Below are 26,581 nucleotides of genomic sequence, written 5' to 3' on the forward strand. Positions count from 1 at the left end.
TTGTTTGTTCGGTCTGCTTAACGCCCCTCGTTCGATCGGCTTAATGCCACTCATTTTGGACTGGTTAACACCCATCTTTTGGTCTACTTAACACCCATCTTTTGGTCTACTTAACACCCATCTTTTGGTCTACTTAACGCCCCTTTTTTGGTCTGCTTAACGCCTCTTATTTGGTCTGCTTAATGCCCCTCTTGCGGTCAACTCAACGCTCCTCATGCGATTTACTTGATGCTGCTTGTTTTGTTGACTCAATGCCTCTCTGTTTACTTGATGCCTTTTGTTCAGTTTACTAGATGCTTCTCATTCAGTTTACTGGATGCCTCTCGTTCAGTTTACTTGATGCCTCTCATTCAGTTTGCTGGATGCCTCTCGTTCAGTTTACTTGAAGCCTCTCGTTCAGTTTACTTGATGCCTCTCGTTCTGTTTACTTGAAGCCTCTTGTTCAGTTTACTGGATGCCTCTCGTTCAGTTTACTGGATGCCTCTCGTTCAGTTTACTTGAAGCCTCTCGTTCTGTTTACTTGATGCCTCTCGTTCTGTTTACTTGAAGCCTCTTGTTCAATTTACTTGAAGCCTCTTGTTCAGTTTACTTGAAGCCTCTCGTTCAGTTTACTGGATGCCTCTCGTTCAGTTTACTTGAAGCCTCTCGCGTTCTGTTTACTTGATGCCTCTCGTTCCGTTTACTTGATGCCTCTCGTTCAGTTTACTTGATGCCTCCCGTTCTGTTTACTTGATGCCTCTCGTTCTGTTTACTGGATGCCTCTCGTTCTGTTTACTTGATGCCTCTCGTTCAGTTTAGTAGATGCCTCTCATTCAGTTTACTTGATGCCTCTCGTTCTGTTTACTTGATGCCTCTCGTTCTGTTTACTGGATGCCTCTCATTCTGTTTACTTGATGCCTCTCGTTCAGTTTAGTAGATGCCTCTCATTCAGTTTACTTGATGCCTCTCGTTCTGTTTACTGGATGCCTCTCGTTCTGTTTACTTGATGCCTCTCGTTCAGTTTAGTAGATGCCTCTCATTCAGTTTACTTGATGCCTATCGTTCTGTTTACTTGATGCCTCTCGTTCTGTTTACTGGATGCCTCTCGTTCTGTTTACTTGATGCCTCTCGTTCTGTTTACTGGATGCCTCTCGTTCTGTTTACTTGATGCATCTCGTTCAGTTTAGTAGATGCCTCTCATTCAGTTTACTTGATGCCTCTCGTTCTGTTTACTTGATGCCTCTCGTTCTGTTTACTTGATGCCTCTTGTTCTGTTTACTTGATGCCTCTCATTCTGTTTACTTGATGCCTCTCGTTCAGTTTAGCAGATGCCTCTCATTCAGTTTACTAGATGCCTCTCGTTCGGGTAACTTGATGCCTCTCGTTCTGTTTACTTGATGCCTCTCATTCTGTTTACTTGATGCCTCTCATTCTGTTTACTTGATGCCTCTCGTTCTGTTTACTTGATGCCTCTCGTTCTGTTTACTGGATGCCTCTCGTTCTGTTTACTTGATGCCTCTCGTTCAGTTTAGTAGATGCCTCTCATTCAGTTTACTTGATGCCTCTCGTTCTGTTTACTTGATGCCTCTCGTTCTGTTTACTGGATGCCTCTCATTCTGTTTACTTGTTGCCTCTCGTTCAGTTTAGTAGATGCCTCTCATTCAGTTTACTTGATGCCTCTCGTTCTGTTTACTGGATGCCTCTCGTTCTGTTTACTTGATGCCTCTCGTTCAGTTTAGTAGATGCCTCTCATTCAGTTTACTTGATGCCTATCGTTCTGTTTACTTGATGCCTCTCGTTCTGTTTACTGGATGCCTCTCGTTCTGTTTACTTGATGCCTCTCGTTCAGTTTAGTAGATGCCTCTCATTCAGTTTACTTGATGCCTATCGTTCTGTTTACTTGATGCCTCTCGTTCTGTTTACTGGATGCCTCTCGTTCTGTTTACTTGATGCCTCTCGTTCAGTTTAGTAGATGCCTCTCATTCAGTTTACTTGATGCCTCTCGTTCTGTTTACTTGATGCCTCTCGTTCTGTTTACTTGATGCCTCTCATTCTGTTTACTTGATGCCTCTCGTTCAGTTTAGCAGATGCCTCTCATTCAGTTTACTTGATGCCTCTCGTTCTGTTTACTTGATGCCTCTCGTTCTGTTTACTTGATGCCTCTCATTCTGTTTACTTGATGCCTCTCATTCTGTTTACTTGATGCCTCTCGTTCAGTTTAGTAGATGCCTCTCATTCAGTTTACTGGATGCCTCATTCAGTTTACTTGACGCCTCTCGTTCAGTTTACTGGATGCCTCTCGTTCAGTTTACTGGATGCCTCTCGTTCAATTTACTTGACGCCTCTTGTTCGGTTTACTCGGCGCCTCTTGTGCAGTTTACTCCATACCGCGTACTCGGTTTACTCAACGCCTCTGGTTCAATTCACTTAGTGCCCATGGTTTGGCTCCTTCGACGCTCAGGGTTCAGAGTGGACAGTCCTACTTTCTTTACTAAGCGGTAAAATCCCTGAGCTCATTCGCCTCCTTTTCAGGCTCCATTTCATAAGGTTTCCCCCTCGTACGTGCTCCATGTGTCAGTGGCATTTCATGCAGAACAGAAAGATGACTCCTGGCCTCGCCAAGTGACTCAAGAGGAAAGAAAGCGGCAGAACAGAGTTTGTACCCCAGACATGGGACCAAGGGGGACTCAGTTGGTGTCTGGAAACCACTTGTCTGAGGAACTTTCTGGTAAAGTTGTTTTGCAATTAGCATTTTGCCGCTGTCAAAAGTAAACATTTAGCTTTTAGTGGGACACGACCAGTGGTTAGTGAAAGCAGTGGGCACATTTGTTTACAAACTCTAGATGCCAAGAATTGCCAAGCTACAGAAAATATTGATACATATAGTTATTCTCTTGTGTCAATTCATTCAGTATGTTTTCTATATGTTTTATTGGTAAAATAAAACATTGATTGCCATAAACCATATTTGTTAGGACTTGTTTTTATAAAGCTTTATAAAGCAGCGTTGTTGTTTCCAATTGATGAAAACAATAAGTGTCATTACTACTCGATTCAGTGGAACCCAAGTTACCAACCTCAATCGGATCTTCTGGCCTTCGCGGGATTCACATTCCCTATAGTAGATGTCAGCTGTGAGGTTTTCACTCCCTGAGCTAACGTCCCACCAATACTAGTCCGAATATAAAAACACCAGGAGCTGGCCTCTATTAGGGCCCAACCAATACAAGCCTGGTAGGAAACCAATAGCAGTGTCTAGTGCTAAATCCCAGCCTTGACCCCAGACCAAGCCCCACTCTTACAGCTGTGGTTAGAATCACCATTCTGGTAATGCAGGTCAAAGGAAAACTGCAAATAGTGAAAGCTTCGGGCCCCTAATTTCTCTCTCAGCACACTACACCCGGTACAGCACTTTAGATGCTCAAAAACAATTTCTTTCTATGTTCTGTTTGTGGTTTGGTAAGCGAGAAAAGGGATCCTTGTGTGGCAGCAACCGAGTCAGACAGAGGCGGCAGGGCCACAAGGGCCTACGTGCCTAGAGCCTCCACAATTCCAGATTGGGGAGGGGGTGCACCTAAAGCAAAGACTTGGAGCACACTGGTGAGGGCAAACCGCAAATAATTAACCAAATATAGCCAAGATCGCTCACCCACCTAATGCCCACTGCTGCCAGGGTGCTGTGAAAGCAATAGTTCGTCCAAATTCTTGCCTTTGGATACATCCATACAATGTCTTTCCCTGTGCATTGAGTTAAGTGGTTGGCCAATCTTGGTGGTGGCTACCTGATTTGTCTACTTACTAGCCCCTGGTCTGTTTGTTTCATTCCCTGCAGGCGATTGTCTTCGTCGTTGGAGGAGGAAACTACATCGAGTATCAGAACCTTCTAGACTACATCAAAGTAGGTACCCACCTTCAGGTCTGTTGTAGCTCCGGTATGGTGTGTGAGCTTGGCTTATCCCAAGGTGGAACTTCTCCATGGGGCCTGTCATAGCTACATTATGGTGTGAAATCTGGCTCATCCCATGTCATCTCCACGACTTTATGTATAAATCTGTTAGAATAGTTTTTTTCTATTCTATTTTTGAAGTTTTCTTTTCCCCCGCTATGAAATAAGCCACTTTCTTGGGTCAGGCGCTTGGTTTGTTACTTGTTAAAACAGTGCATGCTTGTCTAAGGTCAAATGAACAGTTTGCAGTGGAGACGATATCACAGCGAATGAACTGTAAAGCCTACAATTGCCTTTGTGCTGATTATGGCTCAGATGGGGTTTGAGGTCGGACTTGGGTTGAGTCAGAATCCTATCCCATTGAGAATGGTCTCCCTTTGTCCCCTTTCAGCTGTTGCCCGTTGTCTTTATGCGGATCCCCTTGCATCCTTTGTTTTGTGGGGTATTCACAAAGGGCCGCCTTAGGCCTGAGGTTGGAGGAGCACTTTACAGAGGTCATGGAGTTACATGCCAAGTCCTGCTGGAGACAGATGCACAAACAGAGGACGTGTGGCATATTGAGTGAACCTGCCTCGAGTATGACCAGCAGAAGAATACATTTATATAGGCACTGAGGGATATCCCTCGTTCCAAGCGCAGCGTCAGTGCATATAAACCACACCGGGGAGATAGGCCGTGAAGAGTGGAGGAGATGGGTGAAGACGAGGCAGATCAGGAGTGAGGGGCCTGTCTCAGGTGAAGGGGACCTGGGATGTTTGTGCTATCGACTGAGAGGAGAAGCGTGCGGTTATGGCCAGAGAAGGCTTGTTTTATGGTCAAGTAGTCATGTCTGTTGGTTTGATCGGCCTTATACATAAAGCAGACTGATGTAAATGTATGTTTCAGGAGAGGGAGCCAGTGGTGCTTCTTTAGGACATATAAGAGAGAATGTCAAATGTTACAGATGTTGTGGAGAGAGGCGCAGCAGAATTCAGCTCATGAGGAGGGGTGCTTCTAGGAACTCATGCATGCAGACTTGACCTAATTGTAAACGAACTTAAGAGTGATTGAATATCGCCAAAGAGGATGTCCTACCGTCGAAGACAGACTGGAAGTCATCATGAGAATGTTTTAATCGGATCACAGTTAGAGTGCCAGATAGGTAGACACAATCCTGAGGATCTCCAGAGTCTCTACCATATGATTGTTGTCATAGAAGAACATGGAAAGAAAGTAGGAAGGAAAAGGCATTGTTTGTAAACACAACATGTGAGAATTTGTGCCTAAGGAAATTTGTTTCAGCAGTCCAAAACCAGTCTTCCCAGTGGTATCGTGTTTTGTGGTGCAGGAAACTGACAACGCAGACCACAGAATTGACTTGACGGGGACTTAACCAACTTGAGCTAATTGAATGTTTTTTTCACTCGACTATTTGTGCACTCTATCTGCTCATTGCTCTGAGGGTTGTGTAAAACTGTCTTGGCATGCATGATGTCAGTCTCCCTCATATATGTAGTCATTTTCAGCAATAGAAACTGCACCTCATTGTTGCTCACTAGCTGATGTTGAAAAGACCTGCCTCATACACTCATTGCTCTGGGACTCCTCTTGTAGCCTGTTTACCCACATGTTTTACCTTAACCCATTACTTAAAATGGCAGACTACATGTAGACATGTAAGGTTTTCTTCAGCCTTTGAAGGTGATGCTGCGTTTTTGGGACCCCTGAGCAATTTGATAGGGAGCTTGATAGCCATGGGGTGTGCATGAACGCTAAGACCTTTGCCAGCAGCTTTGCACAGCCGACATCGTTTGACAGAAAGCTCAATATCATCGTCTGTGGATGTCGCCCATTATGACCTTAGGTTTCTGTTGGTGCTTGTAAGGCCCACACGCCCCTCTTGTGACAGGTCCATCAATGTAGATCTCAGAGAAAGGGGGTACAAGTACATTACCTTTCAGTTGTAAAGCCCCTTCTAGTGATGACGCTTCGTGTATGTAGTATGGATTAAAGTTCACATTTGTTCTCGCAGCCATCCTCTGGGCGTTGTTGCTTCATGGGGCTCTAGATAAGCTACTCTGCACTCGCACTGAACTTTCCATGGATGCGTATGACCGTGAAGACATACTCCGTTAACTTACCAACGAGCGTTGCCCATGAGAATACTCAGCAGGAGCTGAGGGTCTGTGTGGCTTAGGAAATGTCTTCCCTATAGGGCTCTAAACATATGGGCTGCCCTCACACATATCATCAGCTCCTCCTGATCAGACCATTTGACTTCAGCAGCTGTCAGTTTGTGTTCTGCAAACCCGATCGTACGTTCTTCTCCGTCGCGTGTCGTTCTCACTACCGCACTCAACCCCAAGGCGCTAACATCAGCTGGTACCACAGGTGTCGGTACTTTTGTGCACTTTTCCAAATACTTCCCATTTTCAGAACTCCTGGACCCTTGAGATAAGGAATCTGATAGGCTGTAACACACAAACCACTTACACATTACATGAGACATTGAGACCATCACGGGTGAGTAGTGCGCTCTAGAAACCCATTGATTGATTGATTGATTGATTGATGAGTATGGTGCATTCCAGGCAATGATCAGTCCTGTCAGAATACCGGATTATGTGTTCTATTAGTGAGTTACAAAACTACTTTCACCATGGATGAGCGCAAGCAAGAAATCCATGCAGGGCACTTTAAATGCATTCTTAAAAAGAATGTCCTCATCTAGGGCATATAATGTGCATAAGATGTAATCATGGAAACAAACACAATGGTGGTAATGAAAGCAATGAATGAGCGGAATATTACATTGAATTGCAACCTTGGGTGGTATTTCAGTAGTGGTGCATGATTATCGAACCCCTCCCATCGATCCTTAGCACCAGAAGTGCCAGTCAGAGTTTCTTAGGTGGCCTCTAGCCGCGTGCCATAGCTGGACAGCAAGCCTGTCTGTACATAGAGAAGGCCCGCCTCTGAACCGTGGTGTTCCTGAGCTGATGCGGACATGCCGGCTCCGAGGAGCAGACGGCCTGCCCTAGCGATGCTTGCGGGCTGCTTGCATGGACGAACCGACCCGGAAGTAAGCGGACGATTCCTCTCCGCCAAATGCATGTCCATATAAGGCTTAAATGAATACTTTGAAATGGGTAGAACGTGTCACTAATGACGTAAAATGCAGCATTTGGCCTATTAATTCTGTTGCACCTTCACTAAATTTCTATAGCACATTATTGAAGTATATGTGTGTGTATATATATATATATATATATATAATTGTTTCACTAAAAAACAACATAACAACACAAATGCTATATGTTGCGCCTGGGCCATCACTATAATGCAGCACATGTTGGTAAATGAAAAATATTTCCTCAAATAGATGAATGTATGATAGGCAAAGCGGGTGCATAAGCAGAAAACGCAAAGATCACGCCAGTTTGGGTGTCTAGTCAAAGGCAGGACTGGCTCTAGGGCGGTGCGATCGGTGCCACGGCACCGGGCGCTGACTTGGGGTCAGGGCGTAATTTTTGAAAGGATATTAACATTTTAAAGCACCTCTTGCTGCGTTCCTGGCCTCCAGCAATTTTCAGGCAACAATTAAAATGTCAAGATACCTCAAGTGATTAATCGTCTTCCTGGGAAGAGACCGGAGGTTTGTCTACTGGAAGTTTTGAATCATGGAAAGGTAGCGCAGAGGGTTAGTGTGCCTGTTGCTAAGAACGTATACCATGCAGATCACAAAGTGAATATAATGTAAATAGATCAGTGGGCTACTGCTTCTGTAACAAAGCCCCTTTTGTTACTTGCAGTTTATAAGTTTAAATCCTAATATAGAACATTGAGCTGTTAACTGTCATCAAAGAGCTGCATGCAAACTGCAAGGTATATAGTTAGAGCTATATGTGTTTTTTTGCCCAGTCTTTCATTTTACTAATCTTCCCAAAAGGGTTCATTTGGGTAGAAAACTATTCTTATTATTAAAGAGAACCCCTAACAATGGTGTTATGTTTTACATTCAGGATTTGTGCCTTTCCTGAATATGAACCCTCAAACTATCCTGCCTACCAGTATCGATGACGTCACTCCTACACTACACCTTGTAGTCCTGTCTGATGTAACATTTCCTATACAATACACTGATTTACAGATATATGATGGTCTCTGTGCAATGTGCGTGTGATGTAAAGTGCTCTGACACCTTACACTGGTATGTATGAGTGGTGCTAGAAAGCGAAATGAATCTGAGCGACAGTGGTTATGGAGACTTGCGCTGCACGGTTAAAGGGTGCTAGTGAGGGAATTCATGGCAGAGGTGGTCATTGGGGGGGGGGGGGCGCCAACAAACATTGTCGCACAGGGGGGGCGCCAGCATTGCTGCAGCCGGCCCTTCGACTCAAAGGACTGCAGTGACGGGCAGTTACAGCTCCATCTCAACACCATGCGTGCTTTGGTCTCCTACAAGAGCCCCAGCCTTCCCACTAACGCTGTCATCGGTTCTACCTTCTCAGTGTAACTGCTGAGGAATTTCAAATCAGCTCATGGCAAGAAATAACACCCGTTCTTCCTCTTCGGAGGGTGGTTGTGACTGAAATAGTCGAAACTGGCGAAGGCTTTGGTTGAACCCCAAAGACATGACTTCGATTCAGACGACATGAATCTGCATTTCTCATGTTTGAGCATCATCCGTCTGTGTTAAATGTTCTTCAAACCTTAAACTAAACGCCATTAAGGTCCTCCGCAGCAGAAGCAAGCATTAGCTCGTCACTCTGGAATGTTTGCTCACCTTCCACACCTTTAAACCTGCTGGGAAACCGCTGCAGCGGAAGTGAGCCCCACAGACGAAGTAGGATGAAACCGCTGCAGCCGAAGTGAGCCCCACAGAGGTGCAGCAGAAGTGGATGAAACCCCTGAGCTGAAGTGAGCCCCACAGACGAAGTGGGATGAAACCGCTGCAGCCGAAGTGAGCCCAACAGACGAGCAGCAGAAGTGGGATGAAACCGCTGCAGCCGAAGTGAGCCCCACAGACGTGCAGCAGAAGTGGGATGAAACCGCTGCAGCCGAAGTGAGCCCCACAGACGTGCAGCAGAAGTGGGATGAAACCGCTGCAGCCGAAGTGAGCCCAACAGACGAGCAGCAGAAGTGGGATGAAACCGCTGCAGCTGAAGTGAGCCCAATAGACGAGCAGCAGAAGTGGGATGAAACCGCTGCAGCCGAAGTGAGCCCAACAGACGAGCAGCAGAAGTGGGATGAAACCGCTGCAGCCGAAGTGAGCCCAACAGACGAGCAGCAGAAGTGGGATGAAACCGCTGCAGCCGAAGTGAGCCCAACAGACGAGCAGCAGAAGTGGGATGAAACCGCTGCAGCTGAAGTGAGCCCAATAGACGAGCAGCAGAAGTGGAATGAAACCCCTGAGCTGAACTGAGCCCAACAGACGTGCAGCAGAGGTGGGATGAAACCGCTGCAGCTGAAGTGAGCCCCACAGACGTGCAGGAGACGTGGGATGAAACCGCTGCAGCTGAAGTGAGCCCCACAGACGTGCAGCAGAAGTGGGATGAAACCGCTGCAGCTGAAGTGAGCCATACAGACGAGCAGCAGAAGTGGGATGAAACCGCTGCAGCTGAAGTGAGCCCAACAGACGAGCAGCAGAAGTGGGATGAAACCGCTGCAACTGAAGTGAGCCCCACAGACGTGCATAAGAAGTGGGATGAAACCGCTGCAGCCGAAGTGAGCCGAACAGACGAGCAGCAGAAGTGGGATGAAACCGCTGCAGCCAAAGTGAGCCCAACAGACGAGCAGCAGAAGTGGGATGAAACCGCTGTAGCTGAAGTGAGCCCAACAGACGAGCAGCAGAAGTGGGATGAAACCCCTGAGGTGAAGTGAGCCCAACAGACGAGCAGCAGAATGAATGAATGAATGAAATAAATTTATAGTGCGCAACTAAAACCCGAAGGCATCCAGGCGCCTACAAAACAGATCCAAATTAGAAAACAGAACACCACTACAGGTATGACTTTGCGAAAAGATGAGTTTTCAAGGCAACTCTAAAAAGCTGTAAGGTGGGAAGAGACCTAAGTTCCAGTGGGAGATCATTCCACCACTTAGGTGCCAGAAAAGAGAAGGCTTTGCCTCCCCATCTAGCTTTACAAATACGGGGGACTAGTAAGAGAAGTCTGTTGGAGGAGCGCAAGTTCCTGGAGGGGCTATAATGAAACAGAATAGAACCCATTCCAGAAGAGCTACCATTAGCTAGAGCCCTATAGGTCATACACATGGTTTTAAAGAGTATCCGGTCCTCTATAGGAAGCCAATGTAACAATTTTCTGGCAGAGGTAGCCGAGGCATGCCTGGGCAGATCAAGGACAAACCTAGCTGCTGCGTTCTGGGCTACTTGCAAGCGCTGCAGCAGACTTCTATTAAGTCCCGCATATAGCGCATTACAATAGTCCAGCCGGGAACCGATGAGAGCAACAGCAGCTTGTTTCCTTGCCTGCTGTGAGAGATAGTGTCTAATTTTTCTCAGTATGTATATAATGCCCCAGCAGGTAGAGACCGTTCTGTTAACTTGTTGACACATGTTAAGGGTGGGATCGATCAAAACTCCTAGGTTTTTGGCCGACGAGACGGGATCAGGACACATTCCCAATGAGTCCGGCCACCAATCATGAGACCAAACCTCTTCCTTTCCTCCAAACACCATCACCTCCGTCTTCTCCCCATTCAGTTTCAATGAGTTGTGAATCATCCATTGTCCTACTGCCTCCATACAAGATCTAAAATTGGAGGCAGTCGACTTAACTGATTGGGAGAGAGAGACGAGGATCTGTGTGTCATCTGCATAGGAGACTACCTCCATCCCAAAAGATCTAATAAGTCTGGCAAGGGGGGTCACATATATGTTAAAAAGGGTCGGACTTAATGCCGACCCCTGAGGGACCCCACATTGCACAGACATGGATGGAGATAGAAACTCCCCCAACTTCACTCTTTGCTCTCTTTGACCAAGAAAAGAGGTCAATAGGCACAGGGCTGCTCCCTCAACCCCAATCTCCCTCAGACGAGATGATAGGACTGAGGGAGAGAGGGTATCAAAGGCTGCCGTGAGGTCCAGCAGGATAAGGAGGGCGGTCTGGCCCCCATCCACACGAGTGCGGATATTATCCAGCACTATGGTGAGGGCCGACTCGGTGCTATGTTCCCTCCTAAAACCATGCTGGGAATGATCAAGGCAGCCTGAGCTTTCTACAAAAGCTGCGAGATGTTTATTGAGGTGGGTTTCTAACATCTTCGCAGGGGCAGGGAGCAGTGAGATGGGGCGGAAGTTTTTTAAAACCCCAGGATCAAGAGATGGTTTCTTTAGTAAAGGCTTCACTACCGCCCTTTTCCATTGAGGGGGGAAGATACCATCCCTTATGGCCCTATTCATGATGTCAACAAGGGGAGGCAGGAAGGTTTCCCTGCATTGCTTGAGGATCTTAAGGGGACAGATATCTAGAGGTGAGCCTGACTTGGTGTTATTCAGGAGGATCTCTAAATCCTGCAAGGAGAGGAGAGGGAAGGACTCCAAACGTCCCCGAGAGGAATTCTCCATGAGAGCAATGGGAACATGAGCCACATCCCCAAATACCGGGGGCTCAGTAGTCAGGGTCCTCTGCAGCTCTAAGGCGGAATAAATATCAGAGATCTTCGTCTGAAAAAAGACAGCTATGCTGTCACAGAGCTGCTGCGAAGCAATAACAGGGTCTGGGGTTTGAAGGGACATAAGGGAGTCCACTATCCTAAAGAGCTCCTTAGGGGAGGAGAGAGAGGAGGAGAGGGCCGTGAAGTATTCCTGTTTAGCCCTTATCACTTCCCGCTTATACTTCCTCATCAAGATTTTGTGGCCCTCTTTGTTCATCCCATCCCAACTAGAATGCCAAAGCCGCTCCCGTCTCCTAACTTCCTGTCTAAGAGATCTTAGATGCTCCGAAAACCAAGGGGCAGAGGGCTTTTTTCTCGCTGAGTAACGCACTCGGATAGGCGCCAACTCATCCAGTGCGTCAGTAACAGCCTTTTCAAATAGCGTAACCGCCACCTGAACATTCTCCTCTTGAGGAACGGCCAGGCTGCGAGCCCAAGGAGCAAAGGAGCTGTCAGTGATTTTCTTAAAGTCCCTACGGAGTTCCGTTATACTCGGAGCTTTATCGTGCCTGTCCATGATCGGGCAAGACACCTCAAACGGAACAGCCAGATGATCGGACCATGAGAGGAAGAAGGGGTCCCTTACCACCAACCTCTCATCATTCGAAAAAATCCCGTCAAGCGTATGACCCGCTCGATGGGTAATACCTCTGACCAATTGAGCCAATCCACAGGCTGACATAACTTCCAGCAGGGAGAGAGTATCAGTAGACTCCAGTAATTCTAAATGATAATTTAGGTCTCCCAGAACCGTTACATTTTTACGACCAAAATAGGGTTCTAAGATATGAAGTAGCTGATGTCCAAAGTCCCCTCTGGGACCGGGGGGACGATAAATCAGAATCCCATTGAAGGTGGACTCATGAGCACCTTTTAAAGAAAAGTACATGGCCTGAAAATTATCTTTAGGGTCTGATAGAGATAGGGTATGGCAATAGAAAGTGTCTTTGTACAAAATTGCTAAACCTCCTCCTACACGACCAATTCTATCCTGCCGAGACAGGCAGTAGCCCATGGGGACCGCTTCCACCAAGTCTGGACCGGAGGAGTCCCTTGCCCATGTCTCCGTGACAAAAACCCATGAGGGTTTCCTGTCCAATACAAGCTCCTTAAAAGACGTATTGTTTTTTATCAATGAACGAGCATTAATAAGGATACAGTCTTCTCTCACCGGACTGATTCCAATATAGGTATTATGTGTTAACGAATGGGAGGATGAGGGGAGGATCGAATCCCCAGAACCTACCAATGAGCATCCACAGCCTAAAGGAAGTAGGAAATCATTCGGAGCGTTCTTATGGGAACATGGGAGTCTGGAAGGTTTCAACCTGAGTAGGTCATTCATAGAGTACGAACGGGATATAAGACTTTCCCTGCACCGGCCTGATGTCCAGCCGGCCAGCCCGTCCTCAGCGCGGACGGGCGCAGACGGGCTGGACTCTGGCGTGACTCCGGCGTCACTGTGGCGCTCACGCTGCGCGCAAATGCTGCGCGTCATAATGTCCAGTTAAAATAGGGCTCTGCACTAACCACCTGACTGCTAGAGCGCCGGGGGAGGAGAGAGCTTCCCTGAGACCAATCCAAGATGGCGCCCAGTACGAGCAGAACGCGAGGGCCAGAGCTGCCAAAAAAGCGGTGAGGGACACAATTACAGTGCGGCAGTGTGGGGGGTGAGTAAAAACAAGGAGAAAGACCTAGGATAAACTAAAAACAACAAATATACACAACGGGATATTTTAAAATTGCAAACACGTCTTAATGTCAGCACAGTGCGCAGTGGTGTAGAGCCTAATAAGGCGCTCCTACCTCAGTCCAAGCTTATAAAGCTATGTCCAGGAACTGCCTCCGCCCCAACCACCTGACTGCTAGAGCGCCGGGGGAGGAGAGAGCTTCCCTGAGACCAATCCAAGATGGCGCCCAGTACGAGCAGAACGCGAGGGCCAGAGCCGCCAAAAAAGCGGTGAGGGACACAATTACAGTGCGGCAGTGCGGAGGGTGAGTAAAAACAGGGAGAAAGACCTAGGATAAACTAAAAACCACAAATATACACAACGGGATATTTTAAAATTGCAAACGCGTCTTAATGTCAGCACAGCGCGCAGTGGTGTAGAGCCTAATAAGGCGCTCCTACCTCAGTCCAAGCTTATAAAGCTATGTCCAGGAACTGCCTCCGCCCCAACCACCTGACTGCTAGAGCGCCGGGGGAGGAGAGAGCTTCCCTTAGACCAATCCAAGATGGCGCCCAGTACGAGCAGAACGCGAGGGCCAGAGCCGCCAAAAAAGCGGTGAGGGACACAATTACAGTGCGGCAGTGCGGAGGGTGAGTAAAAACAGGGAGAAAGACCTAGGATAAACTAAAAACAACAAATATACACAACGGGATATTTTAAAATTGCAAACACGTCTTAATGTCAGCACAGCGCGCAGTGGTGTAGAGCCTAATAAGGCGCTCCTACCTCAGTCCAAGCTTATAAAGCTATGTCCAGGAACTGCCTCCGCCCCAACCACCTGACTGCTAGAGCGCCGGGGGAGGAGAGAGCTTCCCTGAGACCAATCCAAGATGGCGCCCAGTACGAGCAGAACGCGAGGGCCAGAGCCGCCAAAAAAGCGGTGAGGGACACAATTACAGTGCGGCAGTGCGGAGGGTGAGTAAAAACAGGGAGAAAGACCTAGGATCAACTAAAAACAACAAATATACACAACGGGATATTTTAAAATTGCAAACACGTCTTAATGTCAGCAGAGCGCGCAGTGGTGTAGAGCCTAAGTGGGATGAAACCGCTGCAGCCGAAGTGAGCCCAACAGACGAGCAGCAGAAGTGGGATGAAACCGCTGCAGCTGAAGTGAGCCCAACAGACGAGCAGCAGAAGTGGGATGAAACCGCTGCAGCTGAACTGAGCCCCACAGACGTGCAGCAGAAGTGGGATGAAACCCCTGAGCTGAAGTGAGCCCCACAGACGTGCATCAGAAGTGAGATGAAACCGCTGCAGCCGAAGTGAGCCCCACAGACGTGCAGCAGAAGTGGGATGAAACCGCTGCAGCCGAAGTGAGCCCAACAGACGAGCAGCAGAAGTGGGATGAAACCCCTGAGCTGAAGTGAGCGCCACAGACGTGCAGCAGAAGTGGGATGAAACTGCTGCAGCTGAACTGAGCCCCACAGACGGGCAGCAGAAGTGGGATGAAACCGCTGCAGCTGAAGTGAGCCCAACAGACGAGCAGCAGAAGTGGGATGAAACTGCTGCAGCTGAAGTGAGCCCCACAGAGGTGCAGCAGAAGTGGGATGAAACCGCTGCAGCCGAAGTGAGCCCAACAGACGAGCAGCAGAATTGGAATGAAACCGCTGCAGCTGAAGTGAGCCCCACAGACGTGCAGCAGAAGTGGGATGAAAGCGCTGCAGCTGAACTGAGCCCCACAGACGGGCAGCAGAAGTGGGATGAAACCGCTGCAGCTGAAGTGAGCCCCACAGACGTGCAGCAGAAGTGGGATGAAACCGCTGCAGCTGAAGTGAGCCCAACAGACGTGCAGCAGAAGTGGGATGAAACCGCTGCAGCCGAAGTGAGCCCAACAGACGAGCAGCAGAAGTGGGAGGCAACCTCTGCAGCTGAAGTGAGCCCCACAGAGGTGCAGCAGAAGTGGGATGAAACCGCTGCAGCTGAAGTGAGCCCAACAGACGTGCAGCAGAAGTGGGATGAAACCGCTGCAGCCGAAGTGAGCCCAACAGACGAGCAGCAGAAGTGGGATGCAACCTCTGCAGCTGAAGTGAGCCCCACAGACGTGCAGCAGAAGTGGGATGAAACCGCTGCAGCTGAAGTGAGCCCAACAGACGTGCAGCAGAAGTGGGATGAAACCGCTGCAGCTGAAGTGAGCCCCACAGACGTGCAGCAGAAGTGGGATGAAACCGCTGCAGCTGAAGTGAGCCCAACAGACGAGCAGCAGAAGTGGGATGAAACTGCTGCAGCCGAAGTGAGCCCCACAGACATGCAGCAGAAGTGAGCCCCACAGAGGTGCAGCAGAAGTGGGATGAAACCGCTGCAGCTGAAGTGAGCCCAACAGACGGGCAGCAGAAGTGGGATGAAACCGCTGAAGTGAGCCCCACAGAGGTGCAGCAGAAGTGGGATGAAACCGCTGCAGCTGAAGTGAGCCCCACAGACGTGCAGCAGAAGTGGGATGAAACCGCTGCAGCTGAAGTGAGCCCAACAGACGAGCAGCAGAAGTGGGATGAAACTGCTGCAGCCGAAGTGAGCCCTACAGACATGCAGCAGAAGTGGGATGAAACTGCTGCAGCTGAAGTGAGCCCCACAGAGGTGCAGCAGAAGTGGGTTGAAACCGCTGCAGCTGAAGTGAGCCCAACAGACGGGCAGCAGAAGTGGGATGAAACCGCTGAAGTGAGCCCCACAGAGGTGCAGCAGAAGTGGGATGAAACCGCTGCAGCTGAAGTGAGCCCAACGGACGAGCAGCAGAAGTGGGATGGAACCTCTGCAGCTGAAGTAAGCCCCACAGACGTGCAGCAGAAGTGGGATGAAACCGCTGCAGCTGAAGTGAGCCCAACAGACGTGCAGCAGAAGTGGGATGAAACCGCTGCAGCTGAAGTGACCCCACAGACGTGCAGCAGAAGTGGGATGAAACCGCTGCAGCTGAAGTGAGCCCAACAGACGAGCAGCAGAAGTGGGATGAAACTGCTGCAGCCGAAGTGAGCCCCACAGACATGCAGCAGAAGTGGGATGAAACTGCTGCAGCTGAAGTGATCCCCACAGAGGTGCAGCAGAAGTGGGATGAAACCGCTGCAGCTGAAGTGAGCCCAACAGACGGGCAGCAGAAGTGGGATGAAACCGCTGAAGTGAGCCCCACAGAGGTGCAGCAGAAGTGGGATGAAACCGCTGCAGCTGAAGTGAGCCCCACAGACGTGCAGCAGAAGTGGGATGAAACCGCTGCAGCTGAAGTGAGCCCAACAGACGAGCAGCAGAAGTGGGATGAAACTGCTGCAGCCGAAGTGAGCCCCACAGACATGCAGCAGAAGTGGGATGAAACTGCTGCAGCTGAAGTGAGCCCCACAGAGGTGCAGCAGAAGTGGGATGAAACCGCTGCAGCTGAAGTGAGCCCAACAGACGGGCAGCAGAAGTGGGATGAAACCGCTGAAGTGAGCCGCACAGAGGTGCAGCAGAAGTGGGATGAAACCGCTGCAGCTGAAGTGAGCCCAACGGACGAGCAGCAGAAGTGGGATGCAACCTCTGCAGCTGAAGTGAGCCCCACAGACGTGCAGCAGAAGTGGGATGAAACCGCTGCAGCTGAAGTGAGCCCAACAGACGTGCAGCAGAAGTGGGATGAAACCGCTGCAGCTGAAGTGAGCCCCACAGACGTGCAGCAGAAGTGGGATGAAACCGCTGCAGCTGAAGTGAGCCCAACAGACGAGCAGCAGAAGTGGGATGAAACTGCTGCAGCCGAAGTGAGCCCCACAGACATGCAGCAGAAGTGGGATGAAACTGCTGCAGCTGAAGTGATCCCCACAGAGGTGCAGCAGAAGTGGGATGAAACCGCTGCAGCTGAAGTGAGCCCAACAGACGGGCAGCAGAAGTGGGATGAAACCGCTGAAGTGAGCCCCACAGAGGTGCAGCAGAAGTGGGATGAAACCGCTGCAGCTGAAGTGAGCCCCACAGACGTGCAGCAGAAGTGGGATGAAACCGCTGCAGCTGAAGTGAGCCCAACAGACGAGCAGCAGAAGTGGGATGAAACCCCTGAGCTGAAGTGAGCCCCACAGACGTGCAGCAGAAGTGGGATGAAACCGCTGCAGCCGAAGTGAGCCCCACAGACGTGCAGCAGAAGTGGGATGAAACCCCTGAGCTGAAGTGAGCCCAACAGACGAGCAGCAGAAGTGGGATGAAACTGCTGCAGCCGAAGTGAGCCCCACAGACATGCAGCAGAAGTGGGATGAAACTGCTGCAGCTGAAGTGAGCCCCACAGAGGTGCAGCAGAAGTGGGATGAAACCGCTGCAGCTGAAGTGAGCCCAACAGACGGGCAGCAGAAGTGGGATGAAACCGCTGAAGTGAGCCCCACAGAGGTGCAGCAGAAGTGGGATGAAACCGCTGCAGCTGAAGTGAGCCCCACAGACGTGCAGCAGAAGTGGGATGAAACCGCTGCAGCTGAAGTGAGCCCAACAGACGAGCAGCAGAAGTGGGATGAAACCCCTGAGCTGAAGTGAGCCCCACAGACGTGCAGCAGAAGTGGGATGAAACCGCTGCAGCCGAAGTGAGCCCCACAGACGTGCAGCAGAAGTGGGATGAAACCCCTGAGCTGAAGTGAGCCCAACAGACGAGCAGCAGAAGTGGGATGAAACTGCTGCAGCCGAAGTGAGCCCCACAGACATGCAGCAGAAGTGGGATGAAACCGCTGCAGCTGAAGTGAGCCCCACAGACATGCAGCAGAAGTGGGATGAAACTGCTGCAGCTGAAGTGAGCCCCACAGAGGTACAGCAGAAGTGGGATGAAACCGCTGCAGCTGAAGTGAGCCCAACAGACGGGCAGCAGAAGTGGGATGAAACCGCTGCAGCTGAAGTGAGCCCCACAGAGGTGCAGCAGAAGTGGGATGCCAGCTCGGGTATCATACATGCAGTGAGGTGCGGCCTGTCCGTGGGCAGCCGCCGTGAAGTGTAAAGTTTTAAAGACCTTTGCTTTCCAATGGGTCTTGAGTACCTTCTGGGGCTAGGGTGATGGTTTGCAGTCCAGCACCGCAGTGCAATCCAGTGACACAAGTCTATACAGCCTCGGATCTCCCCCTGTGCTTTCTGTCTGACTGCGACGAGTGTTGTGCTGCGTTAACAGTCACTTGTGTCTGCTTCACAGCAGTTACCCGGCAGCCTCTCCACTTCCTTTCTCGCTGATGGAGATGTCGCCTCCGTTCGTTGCTTCGCAGGCGGGGGGGGGGGGGGGGGGGGGGGGGGGGGCTCCGCCCACGAACCTGAGTTCACGCTGACACCCTTTCAACAAGTCCGGCTGATTGACTGACCATCTGTAGAGCACTGCGGGGGGAGTCGTCCCGGCGCTGGTTGGGGCAGTAATGCCCCTCAGAAGTTCTGTAAAACTGTACTGAGTTCATCTTCTACAATGCTAAATATCTGTTGCTTCATGCAAGGACCCTTTTCATTTGTAGCTTCTTCTGCTGTGACCAACGAAGGGTGTTTCCTGTCTCTTTCCATGGCACCCTCAGCGAGGCAGCAGCCATCCGATCTTATGATTGAAGCCCCTTTTGCTTCTGCGGTTATCTTGCTGCTCATAAAGCTTCTGTTTTTAGGCTTGCAAAGTCCCCTCTTGAGATGATGGTAATTCTAGACACCTCGTCAACTGGGGAAACACTGGGGCGCTATTAAGAGCCCCTCAACTGTTCTCTTCACCTTCCTGCAGGCTCCCCATGAGGACTGAATATTTAATGTGCCCCCCCCCCCCCCCCCACGTCTTGTGTGCGATCCCCCTCCTCCTGCAGGGTGCGAGCTCTCCATCTCCAGTGCTCGGCACTCCCTGCAGCTGTTCTCTTCACCTTCCTGCAGGCTGCCCATGAGGACTGAATATTTAATGTGCCCCCCCACGCCTTGTGTGCGATCCTCCTCCTCCTCCTGCTCCTCCTGCAGGGTGCGAGCTCTCCATGTCCAGTGCTCGGCACTCCCTGTGAAGTGTTTCTTGCTGGACTCTTTCCCACTGCCAGCCAATGCTTGAGAGCTGCCACATGGCTGGTGGACGTCCAACAGTAGCAAACATTAAAAAAAAGCTTCTATGTTTGCTAATGTTACGTTCTAGTATTTGGATGTCGTCTTCATTTTTGTGAATAAGACTGACATAGCCTGTTGTTTTGGTTTCTTGAGTATCTTTAGTCCTTTAGCAGGTTTTCAACACTCTTAATCACAGCAGTGACTTTTTGACTCTGTTCTCTATGCCATACTAGTCTCTCTTTACTTGCTCTTTTGGACACGTAGGGCGCATGGCTACTTGGTCCCTTATCATTTTATTTTATCAGTACTGAAACTTAACTCTATTCCATCCACGTCACCTAGGTTGAACATCACCTACCATCCTCTGGGTGACAGCAGCACCTTTGAAGAAGAGTGCATGAAACGCGTCACCGCCTGGTAACTGCAGGCAACAAGAACTATATGTTTGTTGGCTGTTTGAAACGTCACTGTAGTAACCCTATAGATTCCCCCTACTAGTGTCTCCCCTCCTTTCTTCTCGAGAAGGACAGAATACAACACTGCCTTAGACCCACTCACATCCAAGGTGCATAAACTAGACCTGATCATCGCCAACACGGATCAGTTTCAAGCTGAAGACCCCATCCGAATGGCTGCTTGTTAGCCACCCCCGTTCCATCTGTCTTGTACTAGAACCACAATCCTTGACTGCATCAAAAGACAACATTGTGATCCAAGACACCAACAACATAAACTGCATCCATCTCGCTGCGCATCTCTCTCCCCGCCTTCCCTTACCCACAAAAGATCAATACGTGAAGGAAGCCACAGATGTTTTCAACAACTGGTATCCCGAAGAGGCTTGCCCTTCAGAGAGAAAAGAATAATAAAGAAAAGATAAGCTCCCTGCTGTACTAGTGATCTTAGTGACGAAAACCAACTCCTTGGACTAACAAAACCTGCTTGGAGGCATCACCCCACCATATCTAGTGTAGAATCCCTCTGCAAAGCAAGAGAAGAGTACAAGAAGCACATCTGTGAAGTGTAATTCTATGCTATCAGTACTGACATCAACTTGCTAAAAATACATTCTCAGTACTTTTCATCAAAGCCTGTGTCACCTCTTTGCAGGCGACACAGCTGTAAAAGCTCAAGTTGGCGCACTTTTCTGTTTCACACAGGAATGCTTGGAGGTGGCGTGGCGCCTCGTTCGGTAGCCTCACTGTTCACTGGAGCCTGACTGTCCAATGCACTGCAAACACAGCAAGATGATGGACGGAGTGCTAAAACCTTTCAACCACTCACCCCCAGTCACAGATCTGGGTTAAATCCATTGTTTATTTGCTCACCACGCTACCCCAGTTTGGACCAAGCCTTATGCAAATCAGTCTTGACCTGTTCCTCATGGTAGCAGTCCAGCCCGCACTGCAGGACCAGAAACACGGTATCACCCCTCATCAGCCAGGCTAGTTTCAAACTTTTGGCACGGCGAGCAAGGGACTCACGTGTGGGCATACCCATAGCCAGTTAGGGCGAACATAGCAAGCACAACAAGATGATGGATGGTGGAAGATGGATTCAACCCAGATCTGTGACTGGGGATGAGTGTCTGAAAAGTTTCAGCGCTCCATCCATCATCTCCTTGTGTTTGCCTTGTCTTGGGCACTTGCAGCTTCCACCCTGTGGATAGGCCCTCTGCCTCAACGATGACCATGATCTTCTTCGGTGTATCACACAGTGAATAGCAGCAGAACTAGTCCCACCAGAAGCGTTGCAGATATGCCAAAGGGCACATGGCAGTCTTGAGTTTTCTTCACACCGTTCACCACATGAGCCATGTAGGGAAACCTTCCACATTTTGGTCCACGCCGATTGCTCTCTCGATATAAGGATAAACTGTCTTCCTGTAGAGCTGGTTGCGCTCCTTACCTCTCTGAGCAGGCAGACTAGTAGGTGCTAACAGACCCTCAGTTTCTCCAGCGTGTTACAGAATCCTGATAGCGTCCCCTCACCTCTGGGAGACTGAATATCATGAAGACACCAGCCATAATCTCACACCAGATGTTCAAGTACTCTGCAGAGCACTCCCTTCCTTTGTCAGTCAAGCAGTTCCGAACTGATGAAAAAGGGGTGGTTTGTGTCCCACTTTTTTAGTCACTTTCCAGACAGTGGACGGTGATCCACTCTACACGGTACTGAAATCTGTTTGAGGTGGTTCGCTTTCAAAAACCATGTCCTGGCTGTAGTGCCAATACAGACTTTGTGCAAGGTAATGGCTCTCACTGTAGGTAGTGATGATGCTGGCTCCAAGCAGGAGTATCAAAAACAAGGGCAGATGAAATTTGGAGAGACTGCGGCTGGCTGGCATCAGCCTTCCAGAAGTAGCAATTAGCGGAGGACACAAGGGAAGTCCTTGCATAGAAACGTCCTCCCCTTTACAACAGAGTGTGATGGACACGCCCCCTATCCCCAACCATTCCCCAGTTAGCAGTGCTCAGGAAAATCCAATCAGCAGTCCCTTGCTACTAGGTCCTCATAGAATGTCTAAGCCGTGTTTCCAGCCTCCCTCACTCCAGTGGCTGGGCCTCCAGCTTCAGGAATGCAGTTAGTGCATGCCCCCTGTCTAGGGAAGCTGTGCCCACTCTCCATCTTGGGTCGTGCTAAACCAGGGGCATCTGAAAGGGATCCTACTGGACCCAGGAAGCATACTGACATAGCACACAGTCTCACTGTCATGTATGTGCTGCACAATCTAAATATACACACACACTTGACAGACAGACTTTCAGAGCAAGGGTCTGGGCACTAAATGAACACAGTACCTTTACATGTGTGCGACTAGTATAGTAGGTCGCACTCCCAGGTACATTCAGGGCTGTTAATCCTAAAACATCAGTACGCTTTCACCACTGTGTTATGTTAACAACCCAGGACATGGTCAGGAGCCCCATGTCACAAAAGGGGGCCTGCTGCATGCGCCCCTCCAGGTCACAGAACAGGTTCTGGACCTTGGCTTTACAATGTACAGGCCCAGGCTAGATGAGCAAACATCGAGATACCAGCTTCACGTATAACCAGTTCACTCAGGGCAGCGGTACTCGCCCGTTCACTGTGCAGGGGATATCTCTATCCCAACAACTGATCATGACTGAGCAGACTATAGAGCTCTCTGGTATTGCTTGCCCGTTTTATACAATCTAGGCATGGTATCTTCGCTGAGAGGATCTTGAGAGGCGTGGTGTGCAGGGTTTCCAACGGGCCATATTAAAGAACTCTCCGCATCTGCAGAAAATCCCTTTGTGGCTAACTGACATTTTCTAAGAAGAGTTAAAAGTTTGAATCTATGCAGAACCTTGGAAATAATCGGGGCTATTGAAGAGGCCAAATGCCAGAGCTGACATAATGAGATAGTAGAGTGTAAAGATGGCCAAGCGTAGATGGAATCCACTAAAGATAGTAGAGTGTAAAGATGGCCAAGCATAGATGGAATTCACTCGAGATGGTAGAGTATAAGGATGGGCAAGCGTAGATGAAATCCACTAAATATAGTAGAGTGTAAAGATGGCCAAGCATAGATGGAATCCACTCGAGATAGTATAGTGTAAAGATGGCCAGGCATAGATGGAATCCACTAAAGATAGTAGAGTGTAAAGATGGGCATGCGTAGATTGAATCCACTCAAGATAGTAGGGTATAGAGATGGGCAAGCGTAGATGGAATCCACTCGAGATAGTAGCGTATAAAGATTGCCAATCATAGATGTAATCCACTCAAGATAGTAGAGTATAAAGATGGCTGAGAATAGATGGAATCCACTCAAGATAGAAGAGTAAAATGATGGCCGGGCGTAGATGGAATCCACTCGAGATTGTAGAGTATAAAGATGGCCAAGCGTAGATGGAATCCGCTTGAGATGGTAGAGTAAAAAGATGGCCAGGCGTAGATGGAATCCAATAAAGATAGTAGAGTGTAAAGATGGCCAAGCATAGATGGAATCTGTGAGAAGTTGGCCTGGTATATGCTGTCCACTAATTAAAGTGGGCACCCTGTACCAGTCCAAACAACCCCTTATGGTGATAGGTTAAAGACAACCTTTATTAAAAGCTATCCTAGTGGTAGCTATGGAGAGGAGCCTTCAGGGAATGTAAAGCAGCTTGTTTTACCAGTCTATAATCTCTTGAATGACCAAATGAAAGGACAACCACACCAGGTATATATTCAAAATATATGTATTTAAGATAAAACACACCCCTCTAGTCTCTTTATGAGGCTCGAGTTCGAAGTACTTAAATTACAAGTCAGTATTCAACAGTAAAAGCACAAATACACCTTTGGGCGCTAGGGGCGTACCAAACCATATAACAATAAAGTGGTATAACAACCACGACTGAACTAGACACAAGGCCTAGAGCCTTTAGAAGTGCTTTGGCCCCAAGGAACCACCCAAGGTAGTGACGTAGGGGACCCACGGGGGGCGCGTGCAGTGTTAGAACACAGGTGCGAATCGCTGTTAACTTCTATGGGGAAAGTCGCGGTTGGAAAATTACAAGTTAAGGACACTTAGAGGACGACTACAAGCAAACCCTTTTGGACTTAGAGATGTCTAGGGCCAACACCCACGGGAGAACCGGAGTACTCGTTTTACCTCAACCAGGGAAGCCGGGTGCATAGGTGTCTTTTGGTGTCGGGTCGCGGCGTCGTTTTCAATGGAAGCTGGCAAAGAAGTGCGGCTGCCGTGAAGAGGAGAAGTGTCCGAAGAAAACCAAGCCTGGATCGAGGATGGAAGGAACCTGAAAGCAGAAGGGACAGAGTCTGGGTCACTTACCAGTGACCGGGGGCACGATAGTCCAATGCCCACAGATGTCGGGTGCTTCAGGTGAGTTGACTGGTGTCTTGACCCTTCAGTCACGAGGTCCAGGAGGCGTCAACGACGACCAGGAGCTGGATTCGAGCTGTCCCACGAAGTCTGTCGAGTGCTGCTGTATCGGCGACCAGAATGGACCCAACAAGCCTTGGCAACAGCAAGTCAAGTGGAAACAGAAGAAAGACGTCGGTGCAGACCAGCAAGTTCTGGGGGACTTACCTAGCGAGGTTAAGTCAGGGCACGTTTGGAGCAACCAGGAAAGCCCAAGCAGAAAAGGAGTTGCCTTTGTGGGGACCCACTAGCCAACGGTCTAGCGATCGCGAAGGAGCCTCAAGCAATCGCACTGGAAACTGGCCCACGGGTCACTCGTCACTTAAGAGTATATGGTCAGGCTGCACCACAAACCGCATCAGAGGAGGTACTCCGAACGCTGCAGAGGGACTCTGCTCATGCAGGGGCACCCTCTCACATAAAAACCAAGCACTCTGCCTTCAGGATTGTTAAGGCCTGCCATAGGAGTGGCGTATAGGTTTTATATGTGTGTGCAATGTTAGTGATATAGGTAGCCTATACCACAGTAAGGGGTGCATGTACCACCGTACCCGGGCTGCAGTAGCAGACCTGTGGTGTCATTTTGGAGTGCTTCCCAGGGGTGGCATAATACGTAGGCCTCTGAGGTACCTATGCCCTGGGTACATAGTATACCGTATACTAGGGACTTATATGGCACTCCAGTATCCAATTAGAGATGTACCTAATGTACATGGAAAGTATTTTAGAGAGGAAACAGCTAGGCTGGGGTCCTGATTAGCAGGGCCACAGCCAAACTAAGGTCGAAAAACTGTGAAACACCAGCATAAAATGGGGGTACCCATGTGAAGCAGATCCTACTCCTACAGAATCCATTCAAGATAGTCGAGTGTAAAGATGACCAAGCATAGATGGAATCCACTCAAGACAGTGGAGTGTAAAGATGGACAAGCGTAGATGGAATCCACTCAAGATAATAGAGTGTAAAGATGGCCAAGCATAGATGGAATCCATTTGAGATAGTAGATCATAAAGATGGGCAAGCGTAGATTGAATCCACTCAAGATAGTAGGGTATAAAGATGGGCAAGCGTAGATGGAATACTGAGATAGTAGAGTATAAAGACGGCCAATCATAGATGGAATCCACTCGAGATAGTAGAGTATAAAGATGACCAAGCATAGATGGAATCCACTCGAGATAGTAGAGTATAAAGATGGCCAAGTCAGATAGAATCTACTCGAGATATTAGAGTGTAAGGATGGCCAAGCGTACATGTAATCCACTCGCAATAGTAAAGTGTAAAGATGGCCAAGCGTACATGTAATCCACTCGCAATAGTAAAGTGTAAAGATGGCCAAGCGTACATGTAATCCACTCGTAATAGTAGAGTGTAAGGATGACCAAGCGTAGATGGAATCCACTCGAGGTAGAATGGTATAAAGATGGGCAAGCGCAGATGGAATCCACTCGAGATAGGAGAGTGAAAAGATGGACAAGCATAGATGGAATCCATTCGAGCACAGGACAAGCTGAATTTCCGAGGGATGGCTTATTCTCATGCTAGTAAGTAAAAGAAGGCTTCCAGTCTTCTTGTAGAAGCGAGATATAAGCTACCAGATTCCACATGGCGTTAGGCATGGGGATCATTGCACAAGGCTGCCTGCTGCTCTAGAAAGGACAGATCAGGTTTAGGCAGTGAAGATCTTGCTGAGACCGAGAGCAGTGAATCTCTGGCTTCTTGTCATCTTCTCAGTCAGGTTAGAATCTCAATGATAACCAAGATGAGATCATCATGATTTTTTAAAATGATTCACTGGGTTAGAAAAAACTGGTGAAATGCATAAGAAAACCTTCTTCGTCACTGCTAGGCACATTTTACACATGATGGTGTTGGAAATATGGACAGAATTTCCACAGTTAAAGATTTCTGTTAACTTCTTGTACCTCTACTGTCTTACTGTGTCCCTAACTGTAGGGCTGCTGCAAGACCAAACTATGCACCCACTCAGGGCACCCCTAGCAACTATAGGGCAACTGTAAGGCCAAACTGTGCACCCACGAAGAGCACCCCTACCAACTATAGGGCCAATGCAAGGCCAAACTGTGCTCCCACGCGGAGCACCCCTAGCAGGGCCCTTCCAGACCGTATCTAAATCATACAATGTTGGCTCTATTGCCAGGTAGGAGGGTGGTAAAACATCACTTTCCTTGAGTTACCAAAAATCGGTGCACCAGCAAAGCATGCCCAATGCTTCAACTCACATACTCACTGAAATACAAGTTGATGGGCACGATCTGGGTCACTCCTGGATGACTTCTCCTTACAACATACATTGCAACCAAACTGTAGCCTCCAATCAATGTCTGCTGCTGTTCAGTGTTCCCAGGTTCTTAGCGACACGGTTCGTACCCAAGTGGCAGCCA

At 49.0% G+C, this 26,581-nt stretch overlaps 1 protein-coding gene across 1 annotated transcript in view; it reads left to right on the forward strand.

The window, feature by feature from the left end:
• SCFD1 (sec1 family domain containing 1) overlaps positions 1 to 26,581 on the forward strand; it is an 836,081-nt gene that overhangs the window by 761,879 nt on the left and 47,621 nt on the right. Inside the window, exon 23 of the mRNA XM_085627369.1 lies at positions 3,812 to 3,877. Within this exon, the coding sequence (XP_085483495.1) occupies positions 3,812 to 3,877 (66 nt within the window). The remainder of the gene's footprint in view (positions 1 to 3,811; positions 3,878 to 26,581) is intronic.

The sequence above is a fragment of the Triturus cristatus genome, chromosome 9 (assembly GCF_964204655.1).
Source record: "Triturus cristatus chromosome 9, aTriCri1.1, whole genome shotgun sequence".
NCBI lineage: Eukaryota > Metazoa > Chordata > Amphibia > Caudata > Salamandridae > Triturus > Triturus cristatus.